Source organism: Neomonachus schauinslandi, chromosome 9 (genome assembly GCF_002201575.2).
Source record: "Neomonachus schauinslandi chromosome 9, ASM220157v2, whole genome shotgun sequence".
Classification (NCBI taxonomy): domain Eukaryota; kingdom Metazoa; phylum Chordata; class Mammalia; order Carnivora; family Phocidae; genus Neomonachus; species Neomonachus schauinslandi.
Window position 1 is genome coordinate 29,028,072 of NC_058411.1, and position 14,213 is coordinate 29,042,284.

The 14,213-nt window shown below is 40.1% G+C and overlaps 1 protein-coding gene across 1 annotated transcript in view; it reads right to left on the reverse strand.

Annotated features, from left to right (window-relative positions):
* The window catches only part of RGS6 (regulator of G protein signaling 6), a 541,585-nt gene that overhangs the window by 508,274 nt on the left and 19,098 nt on the right, over positions 1-14,213 (reverse strand). Inside the window, exon 2 of the mRNA XM_021679541.2 lies at positions 9,027-9,130. Within this exon, the coding sequence (XP_021535216.2) occupies positions 9,027-9,110 (84 nt within the window). The 5' untranslated portion in view covers positions 9,111-9,130. The remainder of the gene's footprint in view (positions 1-9,026; positions 9,131-14,213) is intronic.

Here is a 14,213-nt window from a genome sequence, read left to right on the forward strand (position 1 = left end):
CCCAGTGACCTGAGGGGTCATTCCAAATATAAATCCTATCCCCCTATGATTATTTAATTCCTTTTCAACAAATATTTGATTGATTTATATCTTTTGGTGTTATTTACCAGAGGTATGAATATTCTTTTGGCGTGAATGTGTGTCTATATCTATATGTCTATCTTTGTATATTTTTTTCTGTTCCCTTATTGTAATACATTTTTAGAAGTGAGAATGTGGATCAAAAGACTTGTCCATTTTCAGTTTTGATTTCCATTGGCAATCATGTTTTTTTAAAAAAAAATAATGCTCCTATCCCACAACGACTGAAACACTTATTTATTTTCCCTTCACAGATATCTGCAGGCTTTTAGTTTTTCTTGTTCAAAATCCTGAGAATGAGAACTTCACTCTATGGCCATTCAAGTTCTCCATAGTGCAGGAATACGCAAAGGAGTGTCAATAGTGAGAGTAATAAATTGCCAAAATGTAAAATCTGAGACTCTTTGAAACGAAATGAGCGGGGAGAGATGGGAAAAAATGAAATGAAGCCTTGAACACACTAAAGGCTTTCCAAATTAGAAAGCTATACTGGGGGCAACACATCATATTAAACCACACTGAGCTACTCTCAACACTAAAAATACCATCCCTTTCATCTGCGGACACTGATACCACTAGCTGGGGACTTGCCCACACTCCTGTCTCCTGCCAACCAAGATAATGTGATGGGGAGGTTTTCCTCTGGCAATTCCAGTCCTAGGGGGAAAGGAAAACGGAACAATTTTTTCCTAAGGCAATAAAAAACTTTCAAAATACTTAATGAAAGGAACCTTAAAATGCAGCTTGAACAATTAAATTAGTTACCCAGAATACTCTCTGAAGTTAGTCCTTGAAAAAAGAAAAGAAACCCTAACTGTTCAAGACCAAAAAGCATTTGTTTGAAACATACTGACTTACCTGACTTTTTAAAGTTTTGCTTGGGTTAACTTTTTAAAAAAAATTTTTAAAGAAAACAAAGAAGGCTATAAAAGGAATAAATAGGTAAGGAAATGTGGGTGTCTTTATTTTAGATTATGAAAGCCCTGGCATGTTAGAGCTGAAAGTACTTTCGCGATCCCCCAGCCTAGCTAACCCCTCACTTCACAAATAGCAGAACTAGCCTTGAAGCAGAAACAACTTGTGCACAGCCTGAAGTCATCTAGTGGTGCAGCCACAATCAATCAGAGACACCCTGGCCTAGTTACACACTCCTTCCATGACACTTGACTTCTCTGCACACAAGGAGGAGAAGGGCAGGCAACGCAGCTCTACAGTTATTTGGTTCAAAATTTTGTTGGTTCCAGGAGATCTGACATTTCCCAGGTGTAACCTGGTGAAAAGATAACTCCTTTGCCCTCAGATTTGCCCTCCACTCTATTGGTCACCAAACCCGGTTGGTTGTACCTCCTAAACATCTCTCGAGTACATCCTTTCATCTATGTTACCACTGCCATTGACCTGGACGTCATTTTGTCCTCACCCGAATTCCTACAAAATCACCAAACCATTCTGCCCACTAATCTTACCATTTCTCTCACACCCTCTCTGCACAAGTGTTTTCCCCATACTGACCCTATGACTTCCCGGCTTCAAGTTCTTTCGTGGTGACTTTCCTTATGAAGAAAAACAAGGTTTCAGTGTCTTTCCTTTGCTTTGGGGTTAATACCTGCATGAGTCACAGACTCATCAGGAAACAGATGGCACATACAAGACAATTCAAGAAAGGTTTATTTCAAAAAGGACCAAGTATAAAGAAGTGGCAGAGGATAGAAGAACCACAAGGAACACTCAGGAACCTCTGACTTGTGCGTAAACCCCTCACCTAGCAGTGGACCTAGTCACCTGCTCCTCACAGAAAGGATATAGAATGTTATGTCCAAGATTAGATTATAAAAGAGTGAAACTCCCACTACCACCCCCCTTTCTGCCTCTTCTTCCTTGCTCACTCTGATAAAACAAGCTGCCTTGTTGTGAGCTATCCTGTGGAGAAACACATGTGGCAAGAAACTGAGAGTGGCTCCAGTCAACAGTTAGTGAGGAACTGAGGCCATCGCTCCCACAGCACTCAAGGAACTGAATCCAGCCAACACCCACATGAGTAAGCTTGGAGTGGGCCTTTCCTCAGGTGAGCCTTCAGATGAAACTGCAATCCCAGCCAACATCTTGATTGTGGTCTTTGTGAGAGGCACTGACCCAGAGGACCAACCTAAGATTACTGACCCATGGAACCTATGACATAATCAATGTTATGCTTAAGCCAATTAACCCCATCACATTTTGGGGTAATTGGTTATACAGCAATAGAGGACTATACAAAACTGGAGCCACCCTGATGCCCAAAAAAGATGAAGAGAAGAAAAGGGTATCAGGACCAGAGAACAATGATCTTCAGTCGAGGGGCATGGGCAGTGCAAGACTCTACAGAGAGGGAGCCACGGCAAGGGACGCCCTGGCTTTGCTCTTCTTCCTCCCTCCCATCTCTCCCCAGGCTTCTACTGACCAAACTTGATTCAAAGCCAGAGATCCCAAGAGCCCTGCAGATGAGTCTACTTCCTGGGGCAGAGAGCAGCACATTCCAGTAGAACGTGGATGTACAGGTACAAAGGGAAGATATATGATGTCCTAAATCTTTGGCAGAATATGTAAGGTCTTTCGTGATCCAGCCCTAATCTCCCCAGCCAACTTTATTTCTCAACCTCCATCACATATATGTAGCTCCAAGAAAACAGCCACTTGAAGTTCCCAGAACTCAGTTTATAACATCGCAACTCTGTCGCTTTCCATGTGGTAGTCCTTCTGCCTCCTACACTTCTTTTTCCCCTTCTCTGCCATGTTAATTCCTATTCAACTTTCACGAATTAAGGCAGGTGCCAAATCCTCTGGATGTCTTCTATGACATCATCATCCTCTCTCTCGATATTCGTGACCTTTCTACCTCCTTCCACATTCCTCAGCTCACCTCTCACCAACTGCCTCTTGCAATTGTCCAGTTACCCATCTCTGCCCCATTAGCCTACAGGTTTTGTCAGGGCACAGACTTCATCTTGCATTCCTAGCATCTGGCATGCAAATGACACTAATGCATATTTGCTGATTAAATTATTGCTAATCTTCACTGTGCCTCGGTCACCAGGATCTATAGATTCCCTGACTCTCGGTTGTGCTGGCCACTCCCACTGCCTTCCATGAATTCCAAAACAATGTCCTGTTCCCAGCTTGTTCATCAGGCTTGCCTCTTCCAGGCTAGATTTCTTCCCCTTCTTGCTGCATACCACTGCCTGTGTAACTAAAATAGTGCCACATTTATTTTTTGGAAATATGCCTAAAGCAACTTCTATGCAGGACTGCAAGGGTCCTAGAACATTAGGGAAAGTGACCTTGGAGTATCAGGGCAACACAAAGGCAAGACCCGAATTCCAGCAGAGGAGGAATAAATAACTGGAAACTAAGAAGTGAAGGAAGCCAGCAATGACATACAAGAACATTGGCCTTTTCTTCTTTCTCTAAGACTTCTAATTCATCCCTAACACTATGTATTACTGACAGTATCCAGTGCTACTATTTAAACACTGTTCCTGCTATCTGTCTAAGGTACAATCAGTACCAGCAAAAAATACCTGGACAAACGTCTTAAATGTTACCAGTGAGCCAAAGAAACAGGTCGCCACCAAGAAAATACTTTAACTGTTGAATGTTAAATCATTACAAGTACAATTTTTCTCTTGATGCCTAACTACATTAGGTTTTATCTCAATCCAGTTTAGGTTACCTAAGACTGTTTAAAATATTTCCGGAAAAGTTTGAAAGACCCTTAATTATGTCTACAGTCTCACAAAATTGTTTTGACATCAGGGAAGTTTATTAACTTCTAAATGGTTATAAACTTACAGAATGAAACTGGTAAATCATTGCAGAAAAGTATGTTTACAATATTTAGTCCAATCCCCTCATTTTACAGAAGAGGAAATGAAGCCAAAGTAATATTTTATTTATTACATTGATGGGTTACTAGGTACACAGGGTTCATTTTATCATGCTTCTTTCTACTTTATGTGGACACTGAATATATTCTTTTGGTGTAAGAAATATTTTGTGGTTGGGAAGGAAGGAGGAAAAGAAAGGAGAGAGGAGGAAATCAAAATAAGAAACAGAGCTAGGAAAATGAAGTTGTTGATCCAGAGAACCAAAGCAGTAAGCGTGGGAGCTGGGGCCAGATATCCAGAGCAATCTGCTCCCTGTCTGGCATCTTCCATCACACTGTACTGCATCATGACCCAAGTCTGGGTCAAGTTAAGCTACAATTTTCTCTGTCCAACTACCATCTAATTGCCCAGAGTTGTACCAAATCAAATTACCAGTCAAGTTGGAAATTTCTCAAGAGACATTATTAACACCACTCAGAGAACTAAACAAAATCGGAAAGCAACCTACTTATACTCAAAAGAATTCTGAGTTTATAAAAGAAAGTAAACATTTTAGAAAATCTTTACCCAAGAAACAAGAGCACCAGCAAGCAGAAGGAAGTTTTAGCATTTACCAATGTTCAAAGTTAACCCAAGTCAAATCTCTGAAAATAACCATGAAAAGCAAAGATTTGCTGCACAGTATTTTCATTTATTTAATTCATCCAAAGTCTGTTGAGCCCCAATAATGTGGCAGTGGTAGTCTGTGGCTGATAACATGATGGTGGAAGGGACACCAACAGGGAGTCAGGCTACCTGGACACAATCATGGCTTCACTGGGAAACTGCTGAGTAACCTGATATAAATTACACACTCTCTCCATCCTTCAGTTTGCTCATCTAAATGAGGGTGTTACTGAAATCCCTTACTTGTAAGTCTATGACAGGAGATTGGTTCTTCTACATCTGAGAGATTTATAAATAATTATAAAATCAAAAACCCACTTCAAAACATCAACTTTCCCATTACTTTGCCATGTGTACTCTACCTGAATATTGTAAAAGATAAGTAAGTGTGTTTCAAACTCAGATTCTTCTGAGAAGAGTTTAAAACTCAGATTCCTAGGGAGCACCTGGGTGGCTCAGTCGGCTAAGTGTCTGCCTTCAGCTCAGGTCCCGATCTCAGGGTCCTGGGATTGGCCAGTGTCAGGCTCCCTGCTCAGTGGGGACTCTGCTTCTCCCTCTCCCTCTGCCCCGCCCCCCTCCCTGTTCATGCCCCCTCCCTCTCTCTCAAATAAATAAAATCTTTTTAAAAAAAAATTTTTTTTTAAAAAGATTTTATTTCTTTATTTAAGGGAGAGAGACAGAGAGAGCATGAGCTGGGGGAGAGGGACAAACAGACTCCCCTCCGAGCAGGGAGCCCGATGTGGGGCTCGATCCCAGGACCCCAGGATCATGACCTGAGCTAAAGTCAGACGCTTAACTGACTGAGCCACCCAGGTGCCCCTTAAAATTTTTTAAAATAAAAAATAAAATAAGACTCAGATTCCCAGGACCCAGTTCAGACCTATGAAACAAAAATATCTTGGTGAGGGGGATCCTTTGAGGATCAATATTTTTCTAAAACACGCCTAAGTGATCTGATGTTCAGCCAGGTTCAAATATCATCCCTATATTGGGCAATTCAATGACCCAGGATTTTTCAGATCCAAGAATATAAAAAAGGTTAACAGGTCTGGGTGACTTAATGAATAATTAAGGTTTTCTCTTAAATAGATTTTTAATGTGACCAATACATTTTTCACATACACCTCCAATCCAAAATGTGAATGTGAAGGATGAAAAACTAAATCAGAAAGTCTGTTCCACGCAATAAATAAATCATGCCTTGGGAAAGTACAACTTCTCACAGTTAATGACACAGAAAACATGAAAAGAAAATGAAAAGGATTCTGAGAATGTAGGCTTAAGAAACCCACCCATCATTACTCATATGTCAGAAGGTGACCATCCTAAATGGCATTTAAAAGTCGCAACAACATCATGGACATAATCATCCCACTTATTACTCGGAAGTTTACCCGAAAGCTCCATTTCTCTAGATTTGGCTTTTTAAATGTCAGCATCTGAATCAACACAACACAGTCCAAGCAAAAACTTCACACTAAAAACATCTGACATGAGTAAGAAACAACAAACAAGAGAAAGAAAACAAAAAGGAAAGCACTATTTGCATAACTTTTAATATAAGTTTCTGTTGTGGACCTCTAAAAAAAGGTTTGGTTTTAGAGTTTACAACCTTGAAGAAACCATTACAGAAGAGGACTTCCATAGCAAATGTTTTGAATTGACCTTGGTTTCAAGGTTTAATCTTTACTGACACCTTGAGGATAGTGTCCTGCAATATTGGTTGTATTGGTTGTAGCCAATGGCTGGTCCACAGCACTGCCAATAGAGAACTAAGTAAATAACCCATGGTTGAAACGCAACCAGGATTTAGTCAAATGAACTAGGCTTAAATGATTCCAGGTCCTAGACCCATACTAAGCCAGGCCTTGTTTCTAATAGATCGAACAGATGCAATATCCCTTTTATAGCAATTAACTAATACAGCAAATAACATGAACACATGCATACCCCACACACAAATTTGTCATAAGTAAGCAAGATATATTTCCAATATAGAAACCAAATGGCTAGTAGTCATATCTCTGAAGAACTACAACAATCGACAACTTTGTATCTAAATTAAACCAAAAAAGAGTCCCCTCCTACCACCTAAAAAGTAAAAATCAAGTTCCCACAAACCTGAAGGAAGTTTTCCTTTCAACATAATACCAAACATTCTAGTAGAAATGTGTTTGGGTTGCATGACCTTTACATTTCCTACCAACCTTTAATAACCCATTGGTTTATAATCTCCTGAACAACACAAAAATAATTGAATTTAAATTTAAAAAAATTGTATTGTTTTCCTGTGTCTTAAAAAAGCAACTCACTGTACAAACATACTTTAGTCAACTTATTAATAGCACCAACATTTATACATTTTGTAATTTATTTCCCCTCCAAATGACACTGTCTTTATAAGACCTAAAGATAAAAGAAACGGAGCATTCACTATGGACCACAACCATGCAAAGTAAGATATGAAATGCCTCATTTACTTTATCGAAATGCATCTTCATAATGACCCCACAAGGTACTACCCTTCCTCCCACCTTTTTTTCTTCTTTTTAAAATGAAGAAACTGCAGCTCACAGAACTCAAGGTCACACCACTAGGAAGTAGCAGAGCTGCAATAATTTTAACCTAGGTGTGATTCCAAAGCTCACATTTCTATGAGCTTGGCATTAGGGTTTCCCAGCATGGGGTGGGTTAAGAAGGTAATGATGAATAAACATCTTTCTATTCTGTATGCTTCACTAATTGGTTAGCCCTGTTAATCTCTTTTTTCTTTACTACAACTTAATAGGCATCTCTGTTAGAGAAGGGATATCTAAGCATTCTCTTACAAAGCAAAGGATTAAGAAATTTGATACTCAAAGCAAGATTAGTTTGAGTTCTCTACAAGGAAAGAGACAAATTTACCATATTGATCATCCAGAAATATCTAGTTCAACCTTGCCCATGTGATTAGCAGAGATCAAACACAGTCTTGCAGAATACACAGAACCCAGCAGACAACTCAAATATTTAGTGAAACGAATGCACATTAACTCATTTTCCTTATTAATATGTAATATAGTTAGGTTAAACTTTCACACATATGCAAGACTTAAAAAGGTGTATTAATAAGAAGCAGTTATTCTCTCAAATTCAACATGTGCACAAATAAAACTTACGGGCCGTAGTTCCTTCCTATCCCTATATGAATTAATGGCATCAATGTCTTTCTATACCCAAGGTCAAAACGCAGTCATCTTTGATTCTCTATTCCCCTTCTAATTCTATATTCATTCAGTTTCCAAGTCATTTTTACTCTTTAATCCCTTTGCTCAGTCTCACTCAATTCTGAGGGTTATTTCCCCCGCTAGATTAGTGTCCTCCTTACCTTTCTCACAGAGACAGAAATACCAATCCCCCCCCAACACCAGAACCTAGAATCTGCCTTCATAATAATGCATCTGGCACACTGGGGCAAGACTCATAATCCCAAAGAGATATTAATTTTATAACTCCTAGCACAAATTTTTTCATGATTAAATTGCCTATGATTCAACGTTCTAAAATCTGGCTACATCCAGACTCTTCCCAAAATCTTACCTCAATTACTCCATGTAAGTCACCTATGTCCCCAAGCTCACTGGTTCTGGTTGCTGTTCACCTTCTTCAGCTCCTTCCCTTTGCTGAACATATCTCACCACCTGGAATGTTGTTCTTCCTTTCTGCTTTCCACATAAAACAGTCCTACTCATTCTTTAAAACGGAGTTCAAAGACCACCCCTCCGCCAGTCCACACCTGGCCTTGAGCCTGGAAGTAATCACCTACTCCTCTGATTTCATATAACACTCTATTTGCACTTCTCTTTTGGAAATTGACACTTAGATTATTACAGTTATTTGTGTACATCTTATGTCTCCTACCAACTGCAAACATCTAATACATGCATACCTCTGTATCTCCCACAGCATCTAGACCAGATCTTGTACCTACTGTGGGTTCAAAAACAATTGATAAATGTCACACAAAGGCTTTTACCTCAAATGAGAATATATCTCCCTCTGCATTGCTTAGGCAAACTTTGCATTTAAAGAAAACCAAATCGGGGGCACATGGCTGGCTCAGTCTGTAGAGCGTGCAACTCTTGATCTCAGGGTTGTAAGTTCAAGCCCCACACTAGGTGAAGAGATTACTTAAAAATAAAATCTTTAAAGTAAACCAAATCATATTTTTCAAGTATGACAAACCTAAGTTCCTTGAATTTTAGAATTGGAAAATCAGAGGATATGAGAAGAAAACGATATTCATTTATCAGTCAAGGCAGTTTAGGCAGAAAACATTTGTCAAGTTGTCAACCATCAGTCAACCCTACACAAAACACAAAACACACACACACACACACACAGGCAGCACCCCTAGCATTTAACGAGAGGCCTTACTTTTCGGTAGACTATCATATTTGGAGAACTCTCCTCTGGGTCAGCGATCCCCACTGCTCTTTGATCGCCAGATCCCTGAGCCATCCCGGATATCTTCACTCACACTGCAAAAATAAATGAATAGATCATTAAGACATGAAGATATTATATAAAGAAAGCTCTACAATGCAAAGAAGTTAAGTATCTTTTGGCAGGTGATACAAAAATAAAACATGATGAATTTATTTCTCCTCATTAATTTAAGCAGTATTTTAAAAAATGTTTACAGGATAACTGGGCTCTTGTTATCCACATACATCAGTCTAATCCCAAGCAACTTATTCTTTATTTTCAGCCCAGAATCATGCACCCTAGGGGTGAGCTTATGCCAGTCCTACATAATCTTCTGAAGACAGATGAAGCCGACCATCTTGATGTTGATTTCGTCTTACCAAAGCTCACTTTCTGATTAACTCTATGCATTAAAATCTGAATAGTTTAGTCACCATACAGTACATCATTAGTTTTTGATGTAGTCTTCCATGATTCATTGTTTTCATATAACACCCAGTTCTCCATGCAATACGTGCCCTGCTTAATACTGTACGGTGACTAACATAACAAAAAAATATCTGAATATTTTATCAGGGAAATGCAAATCAAAACCACAAGGAAATACCGCTTCATACCCACTAGGATGGTCATAGTAAAAAGGAAAAACCTGAAATAACAAGTGTTGGCAAGGATGTGGGGAAATCTGAACACCTGTACCTTGTTGGTAGGAATGTAAAATGGTTCAGTCGCTATGAAAAAACAGTTTGGTGGCTCCTCAAAAGTTAAACGTAGAATTACCATATTACCTGAAAATTCAACTATAACCCCAAAGAACTGAAAACAAACATTCAAACAAATACTTGAACACAAACATTCACAGCAGCACTATTCACAACTGCCAAAACATGGAAACAATTCAATGTCCATCAACTGATGAATGGATAAGCTAAATATGGTCTATCCCCACAATGGAATAAAATTCACCCAGGAAAAGTCATAAAGTATTGATACATGCTACAGTATAGATTTATCTTGAAAACATTACGCTTAATGAAAGAAGCCAGACACAAAGATCACTGCGATGGACTGAATGTTTATGTCCCCACCAAAAGTCACATGTTGAAATTCTAACCCCCAGTGTGATGGTATTAGGAGGTACAGCCTTTGGGAGGTGATTAGTGCCCTTATAAAAGAGACCCCAGAGAGCTCCCTTCCACCATGTGGGGACACAGTGAGAATAAAGCCATCCATGAACCAGAAACCAAATCTGCTCAAGCCTTGATCTTGGACTTCCTAGCCTCCAGAAATATGAGAAATAATAGGTCATTCCCAACCTTGCTGTTATTAACACAGTTTTCTAGGTGGGAGATAAGCCAGCCAATCTGTGATATTCTATTATAGCAGCCCGAACAGACTAACACAGTCACATACTGTGTGATTCCATTTACGTGAAATATCTAGAATAGGTAAATCTATAGAGACAGGAAGCAAATTGGTAGCTACCAATAACTGGGCGGAGGATGGAATGGGGTTACCGCTTAATGGATATGGGGTCTCCTCTGGGATAATGAAAACATTTTTGAACTAGATAGGGGAGATGGATGCAGAATGTTGTGTGAATGTGTTAAATGCCACTGAAACGTATGCTTTAAAGTAGTTAATTTTATGTTATGTGAATTTAACCTCAAGTAAAATGAATATTTTTAATTTGACCTTTTTAAAAAGTGTGAAAAGATATCAGTGTAACAGTGACAGCATATGGAATTTTTGAGAAAAGAAGTTCAGTGCTTGGTATCACCCTATATTTGCTGTGCCACTTCGTACAAGTTAAATAACCTATTGGGTTCTCTTTGTTAACTTCCTTTTAAAACAAAATGTTGAATGCCTGCCGTGTACCCAGAACCATGCCAAGGCACCTCCCTCTACATTGCTCTCATCAGCAAAATGTGAATTCCACGGAGTACTCACAGGGACGGGTCCGATAAACTGAGTATAAACGTATCATATAAAGCCAAAGAAGTCCTATACAAATGTTACCACTAAGCTAAGAGCCTGCCTGGGTTATTTGCACAAAATTCATAGGCTTTTCAACAAGGAAACTTTTATAAATACCATACTTGACAGAAAAGGCCATTTCAATTCAAAATAAAAACTCAGGAAAGATTTTATTGTAAAATAAGTTGGTATCAAAGGTCATTCCATAAAAGCCAATTTGGGTGAGAGATGGGCAAGAGACAGGAATTTGTCATTTGTGCTAAGAATTTAAATGCCCACAATATACCATTTGAATGTTGTTTGCTTTCTTCATCATTTGTGAATTAAGATGCATTTTAAAAGTCAGATTACATGAAGAGATAAAGAACATCATTCTCTTATCTCCACTCACTGTAATGTCAGGGTTTCCATTAATATAGTGCTGCATGGAAACGCTGATTATTAATTCCCATCAGTGGCTTTTAAAGTTAAATGAACAACACACTGTTTTATTTTTAAACAGCTACTTATTTGCCTACTCCTTTGCCTGAATACAGAATATGACAGAGCATGAAAAACAAAAATTGAGTCCATTTATGTCTGCTCATTTATCTATGTAATAGAGCCATTTGGGGTTTCTGGCTTTATTTGTAAATGAACACTCGGACTTTAATGAGCATATTATCTCCCACCTAGAAAACTGTGTTAATAACAGCAAGGTTGGGAATGACCTAGGAACAATCCTTCCGGCCCTGCCTTCGCCTTTCGCTGGCTGCCCCCCGCCCCCTACAGAAACATTTCTGGTGTTACAACAGGCTGAGAGTTCAGGACCAGGACTTCAAACTACCAAGTGCTGGCAGACAGTCTCTGTGGTAGGAATTTCAGTGAGTCTCGTATGTAGTAGAAAAGCTTCTATTTTTTGTTCCTCTAGCAGCTCATTTTGAAACTCAATGTCATTTAACTTTTCTGTGTCTAGAAAGAACCATTTCTAAAATAGTGACCTAACCACTTTCCAGCCCATGTGTCAACAGTTGTTACAGAAACAGGGTGCAAAACCCACACAGGTAAGGAGGCTATAATTACATTCATTGACTATGAAGCTAGGGTTTGTGACATTAAAGGGCTAGATTCTCATTCATTACAATACAGGATGAAATATTTATTTTTACATGGAATACGATAGAAATGAAATAGGAATATCTTAAATTTCATGGTAGCGAAAACCCAAAAACTTCTTCATGTTATTTATATGTACTGTGTGTATATGCACACAGTAAATAATTCAGGGCCTTTTATCTTAATATTTGAAGAATGTGAATGTTTTCCTGAAAGCACACCACTAGACTTCAACAGAAAGAAAATACATCATGTCTTACAGCTAACAAAGGGGAGAACTGAAAACGTGTTAAGAGCTTGAGTTTTTAAGTCCCCAAGGAGAGACAGGTAGCTCAGGGGTTACCAGCTGGCATCTGTCATCAGACAGATCCACATCTGAATTTACGCTCCCCCACTTACAAGCAGTGTGATCTGGGGCAAGTTACTTCACCTCTCTGTGCCTTTGCTTCCTTAGCTGTCACCAGAGTCCCCACATAGTGGAAAGCCTTCTGAACTGAGTGGCCTGGTTCCCCCACCTGATTTGCAATTAAGTGTCAGAACCAGGTCAAGCCACAGCCTCTCTGGACCGCAGGTGGACAACAGCTGTAAAAGCCTGCATCTTCACTATTCCTTCCCGCTCAGTCCTAGAACCTCAGAACTTCACATTTCTAACTTTCCCTCAAACGCTCATCAGAATGTTCCATACCACCTCTCTTCACTCAATACTGCCCATATCCTAGCCCGTGTTCTCTGGTCATGGCAGGGCTCATGCTGAACTTGTCAGAGAATCACAGAACTGTTGGAGCAAAGCGTCCTCTCCCAGACTCAACATCCCTCCCCTTGAACTGATTTCTGTAATACCATCACCTACCACGAGGAGCGGTGGGACTCAACATTTCCTCGAGCAAACGCACTGAGCATCTGCGCAAAAGGCTGCATGCTAGGCCCTGGAGACATAAAGATAAATCAGACATAGATGTTCTCATTAAAGTGTTCCGAGTCCAGGAGGGGGTTCAGGCACGTCCACAGAAGCAGGACATCGTAACGTGTGGGTGTTTAGCTATGCTGGCACAGGGCAAAACCTGGCAATGGAGATCAGAGGAGAAGGATGAATAGGAGTCTGGGGGAGGCAGCAGAGGCCATTCCGGCCTAGGGGACAACACAGGCATGGCCCTTTGAAACCCCAGCAGCAGTAGGCACCCAAGAGAAAAAAACCATGAAGACAATCTGATCTCAAGAAGATTAAGTGGAACAGTCAAATGTGGGGTTAGAAATAACAGGGCTTCGCACCTCTCTTTGTTTACTCATTTATCAGGGATCTCTACTAAAGGCAGTTTTGCTTGGGTGGAGTCTTTGTTGGTGGGGTTCACCCCTCTATACCCAGCACCTAGAACAGGGCATGACACATAGTAGATACTCAAATATTTTTGAATGAATGAAGAAACTGATAAGATTCTACCAAGATGCAGTGTACTCCTTCTGGAACATTCATCGGGATAACAAGCCATTAAAACTGCCCCACCAAGGCGGCTCTTTATTGACAAAGACCTATGTACGAAATCACACTTTTCCACAGGGTTTATTGGTATGGGTCAGCCCTGAACTCAGGAATCCACGAACTATTTATTTACTTATTTGAGAGAGAGAGAGAGAGCGCGCACTGGCCCAAGTGGGGGGTAGGGGCAGAGGGAGAGGGAGAGAGAGAATCTTAAGCAGGCTGCACACCCAGCACGGAGCTGACATGGGGCTCGATCTCACAACCCTGAGATCATAACCTGAGCCGGAATCAAGAGTCGGACACTTAACCGACTGAGCCACCCAGGCACTCCATCCATGAGCCATGTAGATAAGAAGGAATATGTAGGAGGATGGAAAGTATAGTGAGGAGAGACCCTGTGAATAACAGAACAATTGAGTGTCTCTGACTCAAACTCTGATTAGTAAATCTTCTGCAAATCAGGACTGCAATTTACTCCATGTTGTGTGTGTAGCTTGCAGTTACAACAAATACCAGCTGTTTCCTTTGTAATGCCGGCCCCTCTGGAGCAAGCCAAGCCTAGGGTCCAGCAGATAACAGTGCTGGGC